This window comes from Aedes aegypti, chromosome 1 (assembly GCF_002204515.2).
Source record: "Aedes aegypti strain LVP_AGWG chromosome 1, AaegL5.0 Primary Assembly, whole genome shotgun sequence".
NCBI classification, from domain to species: domain Eukaryota; kingdom Metazoa; phylum Arthropoda; class Insecta; order Diptera; family Culicidae; genus Aedes; species Aedes aegypti.
In genome coordinates, this window is record NC_035107.1 from 95,090,564 (window position 1) to 95,110,786 (window position 20,223).

The 20,223-nt window shown below is 38.2% G+C and overlaps 2 protein-coding genes across 2 annotated transcripts in view; one reads left to right on the forward strand and one right to left on the reverse strand.

The window, feature by feature from the left end:
• The window catches only part of LOC5574727, a 99,836-nt gene that overhangs the window by 20,136 nt on the left and 59,477 nt on the right, over positions 1–20,223 (reverse strand). The window lies entirely within an intron of this gene.
• Positions 7,355–9,100, forward strand: LOC5574728 (GDP-D-glucose phosphorylase 1). The gene is made up of 3 exons (XM_001661566.2): positions 7,355–7,737; positions 8,139–8,522; positions 8,583–9,100. The coding sequence occupies exons 1-3, from the start codon at positions 7,570–7,572 to the stop codon at positions 9,012–9,014; spliced, it is 984 nt and encodes a 327-aa protein (XP_001661616.2). The 5' UTR covers positions 7,355–7,569; the 3' UTR covers positions 9,015–9,100.

Here is a 20,223-nt window from a genome sequence, read left to right on the forward strand (position 1 = left end):
CCTGATTTTCTTTCCGTACGTCGCTATGCCCATTATCAAAGGATACTAGTTCAAATTTTCGTGATTCAAAATAATATAGGTGCATAAGATGACGTCTGCTTGTTTATTATTTTGCTTATTTTCCTTCGTATTTCCACGAAATCAACGCATGCTTCGTAAACTGTTTAAGGTTAACGTCAACGAATTAACGAAACGACGTAAATCGTTGATTAACGTTAACAACTCTGTTTTGTACGCATATTTATCGATCTACAGCAAATTGTTAACGATTTTCTTCGAATATTTCGATAGGTAATCTCAGAATAACATATTATGAAAACAATATGTGAAAAATAGAATCCATTTCATTACAGCAGTGTTGCCAATTTTGATGATTGTCAATGTACTTTGAATGGTCTTCTAAGAATGAAGCAATTGTGTTTCTATTGTGCTTTTAATGTGACATTGGGGCTTAATAAGTAACTCTGTGAAGGCGTAAGTTATTTTTCATATTAATACTATATTAGCACTTCCGTCAGGGCGTACTTTTATCCAAAAAAATCTAATCATATCAGTTCCTTTCAAATTTAAAATATTTTTCTCTAAAAAATATAGGGGAAAAATGATTTTATGATATCTGTAAAATCGTTGCTCCAAAAATAATTCGTTTTTTACCATCAGGCTTCTGATTGATGATGTTTTCTAAGAACAAGCCTTTTATGAAAATAAAAAATATAAATTGTCGAATTTTTCAGCCAATTTGAGCAATCATTGGTTTTGATAACCTCCAAAAATCGACCGTTCTAATCGTTGTTCTATATTCGTGTGAATTTTAATTATTTTGGAGATTTTTTATTATCACAACATTGTAAAATACTAGTCGAACGATGTACAGAAACCCGATTGAAATTTCATTAATAAATTTAAAAGTTATAGCATGCACAAAGTGTCCATTTTATAAAATGAACAGTCCTTAATTTCAAAGTTCCATACAAAAAAATTCCGAACATTGGGATAATTACTTAAAATTCTCAGATAAATGTTTTGAACTTTCAAAACATGTTATCTGTGTTTTCAATGATATCAGTGATTTATCTTTTCGATTCAGAGAAAATCTCAAATACCGATAATTCACATGATATGGAAAAAATGAATGCATATTACAAACATTTTGTTTTTGACAATCATTCAGTGTTTTCTATCATAATTTTAAACGGAACATGCTTATGGTGGTAAGCTCCATCGAAGTTACGACGCCAATCGCGTATTATCCTCGATTTTACTATAGTAAAATCGAGGATAATACGCGATTGGCGTATTAACTTCGATGGAGCTTACCACTATTAGAGTTCTAAGCAGTCTAAGATAAAGGAAATCATGAAAATGGTTTAGTTTAGAAATGATTCTCCTTCAGATACATTAGTAATAGTTTCTTGTTGTATAGTTGTACTTGAGTGTGTTCTTCAAAGGTTATAAGTAACAATTTTCAACTGCTCCCATGTCAGCTTTTTCTAGATTTTCGCTCCCCAATTTCTGTTTTACAAATTTTCGCCCCCTTGGACCTGAAAATCGCCCCTAGGGGGGCGAATTCGCCCACTTTAGGAATCACTGCTTTAGAAGATTCATCGGGTTATAACTGACGGAATCCTAGAGAAAACCCTAGTGGTACTCTTGAAAAAAAATCAATGGATATATTATTGACTGCTAGAGAAAACCCTGACGGTATTCCTAACAATTCATCAGAGATATTCCAGTTAGCAGTAATTTATGGACGAATCCTGAAAGATATTCCTCTACCTGAAGGTATTCCTGGAAGAAACCATGAAGTTAATCCTAAAGAATCCCTGGAGCTATTCTTAGTAGAATTTTAAAGTTATTTCTTGTGTAGATCGTGGAGGAAACCTTGGACGTATTTTTAGAGGAATCCTCAGAGGAACTCTTGGAGGTATTCTTGGTGGTATTTCTGGAGAAAATGCTGAAGGAATGTAATTTAAGGAATTCCTGGAGGGAGCTCTGGATGTATTTTACGAGAAATCCTTTTAAATATTTCTGGAGGCATTCAAAGAGGTATTCCTGATAGAATCTTTGGAAGAATTCCTGTTAAAATCTTTGGAGGAAATTCTGAACAAATCCCTAGTGGAATTCCTAAGAGAAGGAGTGCTAGGTGAAATCCGCGAAATCCCCGAAGAAATTTTAGAGTTCCTAGAGGAATCCTTTGATGTTTCTCATAGGAAATCCCTGAAAAAAAATTTACCAGAATTTACCAAACAATTTCTGGAGAAAACCCTGGAGAAATTCATAAAATAATGCTTGAAGGAGTATCAGGGGTAATCCCTAAAAATACAGTTTCTTCAGAGCCTCGAAAACCTTCTCCACTGATCGATCGATTTAAATGAGGCCGATATCGTCCACAAGACCAAGGACCATATGTGACCGTAGGCCTTCCTTAGCCGAGTAGTTAGAGTCCGCGGCTGCAAAGTAAAGCCATGCTGAAGGTGTCTCGGTTCGATTCCCGGTTGGTCCAGCATCTTTTCGTAATGGAAATTTCCTTGACTTCTCTGCGCATAAAGTACCATCGTACCTGCTACCCGATATACGAATGCGAAAATGTTAACTTTGGCAAAGAAAGCTCTCAGTTAACTACTGTGGTAGTGCTCATAAGAACACTAAGCTGAGAATCAGGCTCTGTCCCAGTGAGGACGTAATGTTAAGAAGAAGAAGAAGATGTGACCGTGTCATGATAGTGTCATTTCTTTGCTCGCTGGTCTCCTAATATCACCCTGGAGTGCAATGTTGAACAATGAATTCCAAAGTGCGTCTCCTTACTTCCATCTAAATTCACACACGACATTGACACCTCGTCTCCAATCCAAACAGATGGTGAGTCTGCTAGTTATACTCCAAGAATTTATCTAAGTTCATTTGCAAGATGTATCTGGTAATATCTGATTCGTTGTCGGATCGGCCCTCTCAAAAACCAGCCTGGTATTGGCCGACAAAGGATTCCTCAAGTGGTCTCAGTCTGAAGGTATCCCTGGGAAACTCCTGAGAACATTAACTGAAGGAATTCCTGAAGGAATTTGTGGAGAAATTATTGGAACAACTTGGAAATTGCAGGATAGATCTTGAATATTTTCTAAATTAATATTTTCATGTGAATGCAGTAATCATGCTTTTGTTTTGTGTGAAAAGCATTTGATTGAGATCATGAGAAAAATTAAGAATATTGTGTATTAAATCTTCGAGCTGTTTAGTGGAATACCTATAAATAAAAGAAAACCCGAATCTAGTACTATACCATTTAATTCCACTAAAGTTTTTTTTTCATTTATTTAATATTGCAGTGCTTTTTTAGCTGTCCTTAAGCTACATGCTCATTTCAAAAGAATTTCAGAGCTGGGAGGGGTCTCGTAGACTTTGTCCCATATAAAATATTTAAAACGTATATGCCTCTGCCCACATACACATACAAAACAGCAACTTTAGCTAAGAAAAACTTTCAGTTAACAACTATGTAAGTGCTCATAAGTACATTAAGCTGAGGAGCAGGGCTCTGTCTCAGTTGGGACATAACGCCAGAAAGAAAATTAAGATCATATTGTCTACAAAACAGAAACAAGTGATCAGTGGGAGGGGGTGTGTTTGAGAGTCAACCTTCCCTCCCTCTCCACCTTAGTGGATTTTGGAGTAAGTTTTTGGTGTGAAACCACTTGAAATACGAAAAACGCTCTCAAAAGCATGTTTGGCTTATTCAGTTTTGAAAATGTGAATTGAATTTTATTTTTAAAATTAAACATTTGGATTTGAAATTCAAATTAGTGAGAGGCTTTAGTGATCACCAAAGTTCTTGATACTATTAATGAAATATTGTTCATCCCAAAAAATGTTTTGCTACGTGTCGTGTTTACACTTTCGCCTTCTTGACATTTCGGAGGTTCTGTTACTAAAATGATGAAGGATATTTCCCATTAGCATCCGTAAATTGCTGTGGGAGCTTTAAATAACATGAAACTAGTTTTGTTTGAAAAATGATATATTCTCATATTTCCGGGTTTTGGTGGGTTTCCAGCAGGTATTTTTTTTTAAATTTAATTCGTGTAAAATCATACACATTTATGCCTTGAATATGTTCCATGAGTCAAATTTCAAATGATTTTGCCATCGCTAGAGTTACAGTTAACTTGATGATTAAAACTTGACTAAAGTTTGGAAAGAGCTTCAAGTTCTAATTGTGACTGTGACTGTTTTAAGTTCATTTTAATACATACATTTAATTGTTAAATTATATTCAATTTGATTTCTAATTTTCCATCTATTAGAGCAAACTGCAAATATTTCAAATGTTATCGTTCAAAATTAACACTTCTCTTGGTTTTTAATTCAAATTTTAAAAAATAAGACTCAGTAACTCAACAGAGAGAGAGAGAGAGAAAAAAAATGAAATTTTGAACTACAAATATTTGGGTACTGATCTGATTACTATTTGATTTAGAGCATAACAAAAGGTTTATTTATATTTTATTATTTTTGTACAAGAACCTCATCAACCTGCTTGATAAAATTGTGTCGTTTTCGATCAATCTATCATAAATTGTTTCAATAATGAAGTAAAAATGTTGGAATTTGATGAATTATTTGATTTTTTTTTTTCAAAATATTTGATTTCATATTACAAACATTGCAAGGCTTCAGGCTTTTTTTTAAGAAAAGTACTGATCTACAAATTGTGACTTTTAATTGTTGTGACTGCACATAGAACCTATTAAACTGCCAAAGTATCAATTTCAAAAGAAATTCTTAATTTTATGCAGTTATTCTATTATTTTGCTGGATAAAAGAAAAACAAAATGATGTGGTTGAACCGTCTTAAGCCATCCCAATTTTTGTAAAAATATCCACTTTTTTGCGTCGTTCGTCTCCCCTGAGCAATTTTCTGGATACGACACTGAAAATTTTATGAAATATTACATGTAGGTCTATTATTTGATTTTATAAAAATAGTTAACTGAGAGATTATTGATCTATTGAACATAATTTGTAAGCAACCTTATACAGAAAACCAAGCTGTAGTAGGATAGACGGTCACTAATTTTGTGAGATATTTCATCCTGCTGCTCCAACAGTTCACGCTGAGCATTAATGCAATACCTAAATTACTTTATTGAACCTAAGAATTCACCTCGCTCGTGCTGTGTCTCACGGGCGAGGTTTACTTGGCAGTGTTGTACTTTTACAACGGCGTGAATGACACGTCATAAATTCTACTCTCACTTGTCCACCTCTATGTAATTAATAGACGACCTAAAACCCTTCAAAATGCATCAAAAGTTCCACGTCATAGGCGAGGAATGCATAAATTGAGTCCTCGCTACACGCGCAAGCGCACCCCCCATCTGCTCTGCACCGTAGCTCAGCTACTAGTGCGAGGAATTTAAAGGGATCAGTCTTTATGAACACACTTTCGCTACTGCGGTGGTCGTGCGGCGACCGCACTAAATCTATTTATGCGTCTGTTTGCAAACCAAACGCCGCGAAGAGAAGAAAAAAATGGCGCATGTTGCGAAGCGATTTCATTTCCCCTTCGCTTCGGCACGACCGACATCTGTCGTTTCCGAGCACTTCATCCACACGCGGAGGCATCAACACACGAACGGACGAACGAATAGAGTTATCAGCCGATATTTATTTTGATTTTTTTGCTCTTTGAAGCACAACTTTCAACATGATATTGTGACGAATCTACAAGAGATACACTTTTGCTCTCAAAGACACTTTGGTAGCTAACAAGTTAATGCATATTTTGTAGAAGAATTTTTTTAACATTAATTACGATAATTTTAATAAAATTCATAAAAATACGTCGAAAAATGCTGATTTTTCCGTCACTTTTTGCAAACTTTTCGTAATTTGAGCCTTTGAATCATTTTCTACAAAAATTACGTCCAAGAAACTAAGATAGATTAGAACATAAGCTTTCGATTCATGCGCTGAGATTAAATGTATGACGCATAGTTGATTAGATATGTGGTTCCAAAGATGAACAAGTTGAAAATCTTAAAATCGTGAATAACTCACTTAGCAGTGATTTGCGACCCTATGTTCCATGGGCACTTTTTCATATCTCATGGAGACCTATCTATCCTCCAATTATTAAAAACATGGAACCAAACACCCTGTATATATATATATATATATATATATATATATATATATATTTTTTTTTTTTTCTCTTTGAGCATAACAATATGTCCCCTTATAGTTCACTATACAATAATCAAAATATAATGAAAATTGCTCTATTTCTTACGTATTTACATCGACTTATACAAAGACAACCAAATTTGAGTGGATTTTTATAAGATTTCGTTGTTTCTGAATATCATGGTGAAAGGTAAATTATAACCAGATTTTTCTAACATAGTGAAACTATTCAAATGTGTAAGTTATTGTGGCATTTGAACGAAAGAAGTATTTAGTTTCACATACGAAATTCAGTTTGGTTAAAACGTATACTCTTTGGGGCAAGTGTGCCACCTATTTGGTAAACAAAAATTGTTGGAGTGAAATTTATAAAAATGTAATGAAGATGTTTACATTTTTATAAATTTCACTCCAACAAAAACATTATTAAAACCAAAATCAAGCACCAGTAGTAGTTTCTGAAGTATGGTAGGAAAATAACTGACATTTTTGGCCCCCCAAAGTGATTTTTTCTCAAAATATTCAATAATAGCATGTTTTTCGGCTTACTAAGTACCGTTTTATATATCTTAATCAATATTTTACCTATATTATGATATATATATTCGCCGTAATATAAAGGTAATACATATATTGTATTGAATGGAGACAAAAATAACCATTTTAGTTATTCGTATTGAGTAATAGTGTGTTACGCATGTTTTAAACTTTGTTATAGAGTATCCCCTTGCTACGGTAAACTTAAAATTATTTTTTAAATTATCGATTGGCGTCTGTTTTGTAAGTAATATTAATAGGAAATATAGAAAATTTCATTACAAGTAGAATTTCATGCGATGTTCATTCGGAGGCCGTCTTGCCCCATATGGGTGGCACACTTGCCCCATAGTTTCAAAAAATAGGTTATATTGGATGATATTTGAGAAGCTCCAAAACTTATACTTTTCTATTTAAATGGCACAGTGGTTATGAAAAGATGTGAAACTAAAATCATGAGGCTAAATTGATGGATTTTATAAGCTTTAGGCAAAGTTAGAGAACAATTTGCTTAAGGTGGCACACTTGCCCCAAATTCCGCTACACGTGGTAATAGCCTACCTTGTTGTGTCTACTGCGTTAATTATCCTTAGCGTGTGCTGAGATTCAGAGCTTGAGGGGTCCGAGAGAAACAAAGAGAGCGAAACACATATAAAGAGAGAGACCTGTGAAAGCTTTCGTAGTCACCGGTTTCTCCACCCACAGAGCAGTCGCGTGGTTTTCCGCTCCGTCATTACTGTTTTGTTGTTATCTACGAGCTGACAACAAACAAGGTGCTCTCCTGCTGTGATAAATTACTAGTGATTATCCAACGTGTAACGTTCTTCAAACAGTGAAATTTACCGTGAAACAATGTCGATCGAATCGATTCAACCACTGGAAGAAATTGCAGCACTGCAACAAACCATCGAAACACGGTGGCAAAAACTGCACGACGAAAACCCCGACGGAGTGTTTCGCTATCAGCTGGCAATCGAGCGCGAGAGAGTGACGACCAGGAGATGTCGGTTTCTCTTGCAGGTAAGGAGAGTACAGTCATCCCTCGGTTATGGGTCAACTAAGGGTCATTTTTCAGAACAAAATATGAATAAAAACCGCGATAAGAGCAATTTATCTGCGAGGTACATGAATCGTGTGACGGTGAAAGCATACGTTTTGACGTTTCTTTCTGATTTGGATTCATATTTGGAGCATGATTTTCAATGCCCCACTGTTTTGAATCAACGCTTCTAGGAATACGGTTGACATGTTAATAATTGCAAATCTATTTCATAAGAAATTTTGTGTTTAATCTAGCACTGATCCATATCTGTATCTGTATACATGATTGGGATGGGACTGTAACTGTTGGCGCTCACAGAAAGCTCTTCAACTTGCATGCAAGTGAAACATTTCACGCTCTCTCACATGACTGATTTCAGTTGAATCGCAAGCGAACGACGGCGCGCAGGAAACCGGATGGCATCTCAAGCGTGGTTCCAGCGTTCGATCCCACCTTGTTCAACTTCAATAAAGTTGATTCCAGGGAGGTGTTGCTCGAAGTCAAATCAGGCAATTGCTCCGTGGCGATTATGATAAACAACAGCCCCCTGACGAAATTCCACTTCCTGATTGTCCCGGATCGGAGTCAGAATATGGCGCAAATATTAACACAAGATTCGCTTGAAGCTGTTTTCAAGATATTCTTGCTGATGGGAGATCACCGGTATCGCATGGGCTTCAACAGCCCAGGGGCGTTAGCTTCGGTGAACCACTTGCACTATCATTTTATGCTTATGTGTCACAAACTTTATGTTGAGGACGCGGTAAGTATTTGAAGTCTTTTCAATCACCACTTTTTAACATTTGTTTCTTCCTTTTTTTAGCCCCTCACAGCTTTGGGTGAAGATCTCTATCTCCTGGAAAACCAGCCCGCCAGAGCGTACTGTTTCCTGCACAAATCCGGCGAGCCTCCTGCCCAACTCACCAATCGAATCTTCCGCCTGATTAGGATTCTTCTATCGCAAAACATTGCCCACAATCTGTTCATCACCTGGAATGGCTCGAGAGATACGGTGAGGGCGCTGATTTACACCCGTTTGAAGCCATGTGAGAACAAACAGGTGTCCCCATTCAACGTGGCCTTCTCTGAGCTTAGCGGCTTCGTTCCCCTTGGAGACGAATCGGATTACGAAAGGCTAGACGAAATCCGTCTGGAGGAGTACTTCCGAGAGGCTCAGGGTACGCTGGATGAGGACGCCTACCGAAAGCTGGATCAAACCGTGCTGGATGGATTAGCCGATCCAAATGGAAGATGATTGTTTGTTGATAATGTTTAGAACTAAGCGGTTGATAAATCTCACTCCCACCACATTTGTAATCGTCAATAAAAGGATTAAACTTAGTCTGATTATTATTTCCGGAGAACATCAACCATACGCTCCACAGCGCTTCTCTCTGTCATATCATAATTATCTTCTTTTTTTTCTACTTGGTATAACGTCCCAACTAATACGGAAGCTGCTTCTCAGCTGAGGGTTTTAATGAGCACTTCTACAATTGTTAACTGAAAGCTTTCTTTGCCAACTGATAGTTGAGAAAATTTTACGAAAAGATCTTGGACCGGTGTGATTCGAACCCTCAGCCAAACAGCTGCGCGTTTACCGCTGCGGCTATTTGTGTTTCGCTGTCATTATTCCCTAATCCCGTGAGTAAAATCGATATCACAAGGGAGAAACCATTCGTTTCAATGCCACATATTATTGGAAATCCAAAGGAAAAACCGAACTAATTGGAAATTCTTTATATTAATTTGTGTTCCAATTCAATCAAATGGAATTCAGCTTGATTTCCGGGAAAACAGACGAACACGAGCCACGAAATGCCCATCATCAATTAGCGTGATAGCTAGCAGCTGAAACAGTTGAACGAACTTTTGGACTCGGCTCGGTTGCCGGGGGTTGAGACAAGGGATTTGTGAAATCGGGTCAAATCACAACGTATCCTTCCCTTCGTCGGAATCCTTCCCTACCACCATAGAGGGTAGTGGAGTGATAGAGGCAATGGTTGGTCAGATGGAAGCAATCCAGTTTGGCGTTTCATTCTTGGACACATGAGTTGAGTGTTGTGATGTGTTGAAAGGCAAATGGGGATTTAGGATTTTGGACTGGTGCCAAGAAACGAAGAGCAGTATTGAAGAGAGAGGGTTGAATCTCGGCTGGATTTGGCATCATTCTTTGGTGGAATTGGAAATGAGAATCAAGGAGTAGAGTTTTAATCTACTTCGTTGCAAGCGCTATTTTTTTCGTCGTATCAAACTTACTACAATATAGATTAATTTTCCTAGTGTAATTTTGTGAAAGCTGTTATGATCAACAATATGCGAAGCCACCATCTTTTCGAATCCTACATGTTCTAAGCAACCGTTGGATACTCAAATGTATTGTCATGTGGATACTCAATTGATCTTGGCTACTGTCAAATCCAATAGGTAAGATAGGGGTTGCCATATACGTGGTTATGATTCGCTCACTTGTACACCAAAAATACAATAAAACTGCTGTATTCCCATAAATAATTTCAGTTCAATTATCCACTTTGCACTTTTTCATCAAAATCACATGGACGAAGACGTACCGAACGGAGTCTTACTAGCGATCAACTGAGAAACACCCCATTACGATTCAAATTATCAACACTATGGAACACTATGGAAAACCTTTGTACATGTGCTCTGAAGGATTAGTTTCCAATCACACACCCTACAACTTCTATAATATTCACGAAATTTAACGAAATTCCCTCATTGACAGCATATAATTGAGAACGTAAACAAAGTTTTCCATTGGACTGAAAAAAAAACTTGTGCGCATCAATGTGTGCGTAAAAAAAACGGTTCCTTTGATTGTGATTGTTTTCGCTGCACTGTGAGTCGTCATGCATTTGTACGGTCAAAAGTGATTGTGCTCATTTGTTTGGGCTGTATTTTGATGGTGCCAACGAATTTTCAAGGAATTTTACATATTTCATTATGGCAAAGGAATGGAGGCAGATGCCCGTAGATCTAGATGTTCTTGTAAACCATTTTGTTATAACGTTGAGGTGTTGTATTTTGATCTATATCGCAATGAGCCGTTAGTTGTGAGACAAGTCAAAACTGATTGCAACCAAAATGGAAATGGATACGACGAATATTGGCAACGATAAATAATAATTTAATTGTATTATTTCCAATAAACGATCAAGATTTATCAAAACCTTATTGCATGTTGCGAAAGCCGTCTTACAAAAAAATTGTTTGGTATAGTTTAGCATCAGTATCATTCACTGGAATACGGGGAACATTGCAGGTTCTCACTGATCAAAGTTTATTACGATGAAAATTAGCATATTATCCTAACCCAGACATCTCTAGTGTTTAAGGCAGGCGTTATTATGAACTGAACATTTTTGGTTTAGGTAGTTTCAGAATTTCCTCAGCAGAAAAAACCAAACTGTGTAACGCTGCACCGAGATTTCGATGCGCTCTAGAAAAAAAAGCATCAATAAATTTCTTAAACCTTATACGTACCCAAAAGGATAACGACTGTTTATTTCGTTCTTAAACGTTAACGTTGGTGCCAGCGGCAAAACGTACAGACAACAACGTTTCGACCATTTAGTTTCTTTTATTGGCCGCCGAGCGGCGACACTGATGTTTGTATTCCACTCACTGATCGCGCTACGCTTGATTCTCAAATTTCTCAAACTTCCAGCACAAGCGCATAAAAGAATGGTATTCGAGAACTGTCAAAACGTATCACGCTCGTTCAGATCTACTCAAAAGTGAGTAGATTTCGAATCACTTCTGAACAAAGAGGAACTGCTCACAAGTGAGTAACACCATTGTTACTCACTTTAGAGTAACATTTTCAAATGTTAATATGGGAGTAACACTTACTCACTTCGTTTAATCTGAAATTTGCGAAAGTGAGTTGATGTCACTCACTTCAGGAAATACTATTTTTGGAAATAATATTTTTGGAAATAAATGTACTATGTTATTCATAAAATCAGAAGAAATATAAAAAAGGAATAACATTTATTCATTATCTCTTACATAACTATATGAATAATACATGATAACAAGTAAAAAAGTTGAAATTTGTGTTGAAATTTTCGCTGCTCTGGAATGGATCCCGGATGTTATTATGTAGTTTGACCGAGCCAGTAGCCTTCCCAATTAGACTGTAAAGAATTGATTATTAGTCCAATAAAAAGAACGACGGTAAAACTTACTGTTTTATTTGTTTTCTTGCGATTGTTCGATCAAAACCAGGACTTGATCATTTTAACTCTGACCTCGCTTCACTTGATATCAGGATTATTGACTTCACAGCACTAATCTGGAATTCGCCGGTTGGACTTCCAAGGCGAAGTTTCAAGCAAAATGCTGTAGTTTTGTTCCCTTTCAAGCAATCGAGTTGAAATTTTCTCCACAGAACTACAAATATGCCCAATTTTGTAAACACAAAATTTCAAAATTTTCTAAGCCCCTGCCGAAAAGTGAGATACTAGGTGAAATTGTTCGAAAAAATAGCAGTTTTAAAAATTTGAATTTCGGCTTGACATTATAGTTTTAAATTGTATATCACTTACCATTGGAACAATCTCCTCCTATTTATCAAACCTACACCTAAACAGAAAATGTTTAAAATATTTGTAGAAGAAAAATTTTAAAATGAAAAACTGCTATTTTTTCGAAAAACTTCACCTAGTGTCTCACTTTTCGGCAGGGACTCAGAAAAAACTGAAATTTTGTAGTTATAAAATTGATCATATTTGTAGTTCTGTGGAGAAAATTTCAACTCGATTGCTTGAAAGGGAACAAAACTACAGCATGTCAAAGTTGAGCATTTTGTATGAAAATCGACATGCGCTGCTATTATTCAGAACAGCACTGTAACTATCATTGCTCTGCCGGCTCGGCTTTTGTCTCGACGGAAGAAATTTCACCACAACGGAGGATTTCTCGAAGACTTATTCAAACAGACTCAAGTCAGAAAAGTTAACAAACTTACTTTATCAATCCTACGTGTTTCGCGGACGAAATTCTACACGTTCCGCTGTAAACCAACTCGATTTTCCACATTTAGAACGTTTAATTTCCGGATTTACAAAACGACGAAAGTAATGTCGAATTCGTTTTTGAACCTAGGTTGGAACTGGCGCAACCCGTTCTGAGTTACAGTTTCAATCCTAACCCGATTCAGGTTCGACCGAACTACAATTTACTTGACGTTGGTTTATTTATGAGTTGATCACCGACCCAGTTCCTAAAAACGAAAACGACATAAGAATCTCCACTTTTGCAACCTAACCGCTACTTTCACCGCTCCATTGTATGCTTAGCTTAGCTTAGCTTAGACTGACTACACATATCAATGGTTGCTATTCCGTGATTGACCGGAGTCAGTGAAAATGCACAAAGAATCAACTAGAAGATCGGCTGGGATTGGCCATAATCTTCTTCAGTGTGCATAATTCAGTGCCTCTATTTATACATGGTCAATAACGGCGCCGGCCACGTCCTTGCAGTCAGGTGGGATTGGGGGAAGGAATGTTAGTGTGTAACCTTTGCTATTTGGAGACCGTGTTTGCCTCTGCATCTCCACAAAGGTTACTGGGAGGGATGTTTGTTAATGGGGAGGATCGTTGGGTCACAGGATTCACTTTGATAAGCGATTAGACCATGATAAATAATTATTGGTGAGATATAAACATGCTTATATGTAAATATTATTTTTTCATTTGATATGAACAATATCTGTGTAGAGAAAAATTATGCCGACACTTGACGTGACGAACCTTTCACAGTTTGTTAAATAAAGTGAACCCTTCGCAAGTCTACACTCGTAGTGTCGAACCATTCAAAGTTTTTTTTAATTACAAAAATAAAGGTAAAAGGAAAAAGGTGTTTTGAAAAAAAAAAAAAAATTAGACATTCATAATTTATGAATCAGAGTTTATGTCGACACTCACAGTGACGAACCTTTCATAGTTTGTTGAAAAATCATATTTACGTCTCACCGTTGTAACGATTAAAGGTGCAGTCATACTTATTTTATAGATTAGAAATAGTAGCATGAAACGAGCTCACCAATTGATCCGTCATCCTTGACTGAGCAGCAACAATCCACATTCAGCTTAACTCGTTTGCTCGGCTATATAAAAGCACTCAGAGAAAATAGGCGCACGACCCGAGAGGGAAAACAACTGACGACTGCTCGGGCTTTCTTGCTGCACTGCCCAGGAGCAAGTGTCAACTTCGAAAGATCAAAAAGAACTAATCGAACGCGCCACTTTTTCACTTTACCCGACCGATCGCGCGACATGTTTGATCCTGCCCTCATCACCGGCCCCCGTAGGAGCAAGCGTCAAGGTCGAAGGATCAAACATAAATAAACGATCACGCCACTTTTTCACTTTCACTCGACCGACGCGCGACATGTTTGATCCTGCCCTCATCGCCGGCCCCCGTAGGAGCAAGCGTCAAGGTCGAAGGATCAAACATAACTAAACGATCACCACTACTTTCACCGCTCCATTGTATGGGAGACAAAGTGACTTAACCACGAATCAAAACAAAACACCACTTGAGTCGATTTTACACTGGTACAAAAACGTCGTAAGTAATTGATTGAAACGGCTTATCATTTTGTCATACATTTTTTGTGGGAAATGATAGGAACTACCCAGTGTTTTAACGCGAGCTGATTGCATGCAAAATTTAAGCGATACACACGGTAAAAAAATAAAAAAGGGGATTCATTTTAAAACAGTTTTTGAAGAAAGGATGTGATTCTTCTTAATTAATTTTCTCACAACCGTATGAAAATTACTTACGTCGAGCTTAGCTTAGCTTAGCTTAGCTTAGACTGACTACATATATCAATGGTTGCTATTCCGTGATTGACCGAAGTCAGTGAAAATGCACAAAGAATCAACTATAAGTTCAGCTGGATTTGGCCATAATCTTCTTCAGTGTGCATAATTCAGTGCCTCTATTTATACATGGTCAATAACGGCGCCGGCCACGTCCTTGCAGTCAGGTGGGATCGAAGGAAGGAATGTTAGTGTGTAACCTTTGCTATTTGGAGACCGTGTTTGCCTCTGCATCTCCACAAAGGTTACTGGGTGGGATGTTTGTTAATGGGGAGGATCGTTGGGTCAAAGGATTCACTTTGATGAGCGATTAGACCATGATAAACAATGATTTGTGAGATATATACATGCTTATACGTAAATATAATTGTTCATATAATTTCTATGTAGAGGAAAATTATGCCGACACTTGAGGTGACGAACCATTCAAAGTTTGTTGAACAAATACCTAAATGTAACATTACTACAGCTGTCAGTACGAAAGCATGTGTTATTATATTTTACTCATTTGAAAAGAAACAAAAGACTCAATTGGTTGGGACATCATAGAACACTCTTATTCTTATACCGACACTTACAGTGGTGAACCATCCAAAGTTTGTTGAATAAAGTGAACCTTTCGCAAGTCTACACTTGTAGTGTTGAACCATTCAAAGTTTTTTTTTTTAATTACAAAAATAAAGGTATATAAGGAGTGTTCTTCTTCTTCTTTCTGGCGTTACGTCCCCACTGGGACAGAGCCTGCTTCTCAGCTTAGTGTTCTAATGAGCACTTCCACAGTTATTAACTGAGAGTTTACTATGCCAAAGACCATTTTTGCATGCGTATATCGTGTGGCAGGTATGAACATACTTGATGCCCTGGGAAGTCGAGAAAATTTCCAACCCGAAAAGATCCTCGACCGGTGGGATTCGAACCCACGACCCTCAGCTTGGTCTAGCTGAATAGCTGCGCGTTTACCGCTACGGCTATCTAGGCCCCATATAAGGGGTGTTCTGAAAAAAAAAAAAAAATTTAAACATAAATAAATCATGAATCAGAGTTTGTGTCGACACTCACAGTGACGAACCATCCATAGTTTGTTGAAACATCATATTTACATCTCACCATTGTAACGATTAAATGTGCAGTCATACATATTTTATAGATTAGAAATAGTAGCATGAAACGAGCTCACCAATTGACTGAGCAGCCACAATCCACTTTTAGCTTCACTCGTTTGCTCGGCTAGCACTCAGAAAAAAAAAAAAAAAAATAGGCGCGCGACCCGAAAAAAAACACGGACGACAGCTCGGGCTTTCTTGACGCACTGCCCAGGAGCAAGCGTCAAGGTCGTCGAAAGATCAAAAAGAACGAACCGATCGCGGCACTTTTTAACTTACTCCAACCGAACTCCCCGATCACGCCACTTTTTCACTTACGAGATCGACGCGCGACATGTTTGATCCTGCCCTCGTCGCTCGCTCCGGCAAAAGCAAGCGTCAAGGTCGAAAGATCAAACAGAACTCCGTATGAAAATTACTTACGTCCATTTGAAAAAGTAATCGAGATTTGTCAGTTCGAGCACGCGAAATTTGCACAAGTCTTTGACGTTTACAAAGTGAGTCAAATATGTTTGTGTTTACTCAAAAGTGAGTAAGGTCGTTTTCTTTCATGGTTGAGTAAAAAGTTACTCACTATGATAAAATAAAGTTACTCACTTTTGACAGCTAACTCGAAACTTCAAAAGTGAGTCAAAGTTACTCTCTTTTGAGTAGATTTGAACGAACGTGATGGAAAATAATGAAAAACGTAAATTACAAGCAATTAGGAAACTGGATCGAAAAAGTAGTGATTAGAAATCAAGCGTAATGTGAATATGTAACTTTTTGTGCTTAGTTCATCTATACTACCTTTTCAGTTTTGAACATCGCCCTATTACCACTTTTCTCTGTCCCTTCTTAGTGTGAAATGCTACAAGTGTAATCTGGTAAATTATATTATTCAAAACGACGCTTTTTGCTCTAGTTAATTTTCAATTCCGTGGCTACAAGATAATTGCCTTGTCACTGTAAGAATTTTTTCGCTTCATGATCTTCATTTAGTATGCACATTTATTCAAGCATCATTAGTTCTGATGGGGATTTCCAGCTAGCGAGTAGCAGCATCCTTTTTGGCCACTTCTTTCATTCCTTGCAAATCATTTTAAACGCAAAGTGAATTATTTCCAAAATCGCTGAATCGAGACTTTATTCATCGCCCTTGCTTGTAAGTAGCTGCCAAGTTGAAAAATTTCCCTTCCACGGAAGTTGTTTCAGCATCGCGCCTCCACCTACTTTTGATGATAGATGCATGAAAAAAGTACAGTCAAGTATCTTCTACGGTTCGAAGAATATGGTATATGCTGTTTTGAAGCCCCCTTCATTGTGCAGCGTGGTCGTTCAAACAAAATTTAACTCCAAAAAATGTTCGATGAAAAAAATGTGAAACAAGACACAGAACTACAATGTCGAACTTAAGTGGCGAAATTGCAACAAATATGAGAGGGGCCTATTTGTAACATGGGAGCTATGAATTGGGAAAGATAAGGGATGTGACAAGCTAAAACTTCATTCATGTGGCATTATGAGTGTAGAAGGACAGTTCATTGACTTTTTGAATACTTGGCTATTGCAGTGATTTCAAAAGCATGGAAAGCACTTGTTTACTTCTTACAAAGTGTTCAAGAAGTTCGGAACCTGCCAGTTTGATGACATGAATCAAGCATTATTATTTCAGAATAGGTTACTTCTGGAAAAATGTTTTCCTTATACTAGTGACCCTAAGAACCGCTTTCAGGTTCCTGTTTCCCAGAAGTTCAGGGAAGAATTATACTATATTATACAACAAGACAAGTAGAAATCGATAAGCGTGGATTTCAAATGTCTGTCTGTTTTGTGCTATCGCCTCGGATACAATCGAAGATTTGTACAAAACTTTGAACCACGGTTGCCGCCGTGGTACAAATGAACCGGCGTTCGAACCGGTGTTCAAACCGATGTTCACACTATACATGTTTGAACGAGAAGAGCAGCGAAAAGATACGCAGAGAGCAGCTCGTGACGTCGGGTCGTCGAGGCGCTGATGAACCGGAAGCCAACCTCCCACCGGAATTGTTGGACTGACCTCGGCACTCGATAAGTCAGTCTGTTGATGAGAGGAGACCATCGGGCGCGATCGGAGTAGGCTAGATCCGCCATTGGGGACTAGACCGATTAGAACGATCGTAACATATTATCGGTCGAGGCGCCTGTGAACCGGAAGTTCTCTTCCTCCGGAATCGTAAAACCGACCCTGATACTTGGCCGTCCACCATCGAGTCGAAGTAGGCTAGATCCTCCGCCGGGGACTAGCTGAGTAACAGCACCGGCAAATGGTCGTCGGAGCGCCTGTGAACCGGAAGTTTCCTTCCACCGGAATCGCAGGATCGTCCTCGGCGTCTGCCCGGATAGCATTGGTTCGGCAGATCTTCCGCCACCGGGGAAACCTTCGTCGAAGTAGGATAGATCCACCGTCGGGGGCTATTCTAAGCTGTGCGAGCGTATCACCGGCTAGAGTCGTCGGAGCGCCAGTGAACCGGAAGCCATCCTCCAACCGGAATCTCTGGGCCGACTTGGGCACTCTACCGGCCAACAACGGAGTATGAACAACGCGTAACGTTACCGGTTTCGGAAGATATTCCTCCGTCGAGGTACTCTCCATCGGAGTAGGCTAGCTTCACTGTCGGGAACTAAGCCGAGTAGTATCGATCACGACGAACTGCCGGCTTTGGGTCGTCGGGGCGCTTGCGAACCGGAAGTCACCCCTCAACCGGAATCGCAAGACCGACCTCGGCATCCAACCAGTCCGCCCGTGGAGCATGACGAGCAGAAAAATGGACTCAAGTGCACCAACAAAACACAGCAGCATCCATCGAAAATGTTTTACATGGCCCAGGCGTGCGGTCGGCCCCAAAATGTGAGTGACGTTGAAGAGACAAATTGCAGCCAGATCGAATGAAGCAAGAGGTGACGAAAAAGCGTAGATGCATTAACAAGCCCTCTGTTTCCTGAAGTAATACCATGAGGTAGTTCCAAGGGGTCATCGGACTTGTAGCCCAAGCCAAAGAATTCTGGCGTGGTACAGAGTTGTTTTCCCCTTTTGAGTAAAATTCCGTAATAGACCGTTAAGTGAGAACCACAGAGCCTAAACCACGTGTGCTCCCCAGATAGCACTCAACTCGACACTCGATTTCAGTCGAGTCTAGCACACGACACTGAAAACGGCCTTACAGTTGAGGTCGAAATATGCGTATCTGACAAAGGATACAAACTCTAGTGGAATTAAATTTGATTTTTTCATCTACCAATTACTAAGACATTCAATTCCAAAGAAATCTGCAGTAGTTTTTAGGGGTATTTTGAGGTTCCCTGGATATATCTTCCTCGGACTGCCATAGTAACCTTCGGACCACTTCAAACTTCCTGGTTTCCATGGTCTCCACAAGGCTGCCCAAAAGAGCCCTGAGGGTTCCTATGCTGTTTAAATGGTTGATTTTTAAGACGTTCTCAGGAATTCCAATATGGTTATTGGGGTCTATCATAGCATAGTGAGCGGAATAGATTCCCTGGGGTACTCTGATGACTGTATTATGTACCAATTTGAATTATCGGAAGTACCAAAATGATACAAAAACGGGTCTCGAAAGAACTATCACGGATTCTCAAAGCATCCCCAAATTTCTAAAAGGGTTTTTGAAGCAGTTCGCATAAGTTCCAAGAGGACTCCTGGGGGGTCTCAGAAATTGAAAAAAAAATGTTAACCAACGCCATTTCAAGGCCGCGATTTATTGATGCAAGGTACCACACACAGCATTATGGTTTCTCATGTTTTAGGAAGATGCCCAACTCGAGGTGTCCAGTGATGCTGTTTTCTCTTGTAATAATTCATTAAAAAAATCATACATTAACTACAACTCGTATAATGTCCAACAAAAGTAATTGAAAATATTGGAAATTCAAGGAATTTCAAAATGGCTTGGTGTTCTTCAGATGTTTAAAGGTCCAATAAGGATCAAAACGTCGGAGAAATAAACCGTACAGTTGTTTTAAATTGTTAAAATAGACTGAAACGCCAGATTTTTTTTTCCAAAAACTACCTTACAGTCGATCTATCAGTAAAACTTCAGATGTTTAGCAGAAATTTAACCTTGTGTGAAAATGTAAAAAAATCGAGCATAATTTTTATACTCAAAATAAAATTGTTTCTTAAAGTTTGCCTTAATTGTTTAAAGTAATTTCGCTTAAATTTGATTTTTTTCCAAAAAAAATATTATGTTTTAAACTAATAAAAAATTCTAAACAATATTTGCCTAATTTTAAGCAAGCTTGGGTTAAATTCCTCAAGGAATGTAGAAGTTTAGCTTCAAACCTTTTGCTACAAATCTCTCTGAAATTAATGAAATAATAGAGTTAGATTTGCATTATATCAACGTTAATTCTTCCCGGAATACACCCTTTCCTTCTATGTTTACTTATCACCCACACATTGATTGTCTCTTGTCTTCGAATTTGCAATGGATACACCAGGAACACTTTTGCATCCAAA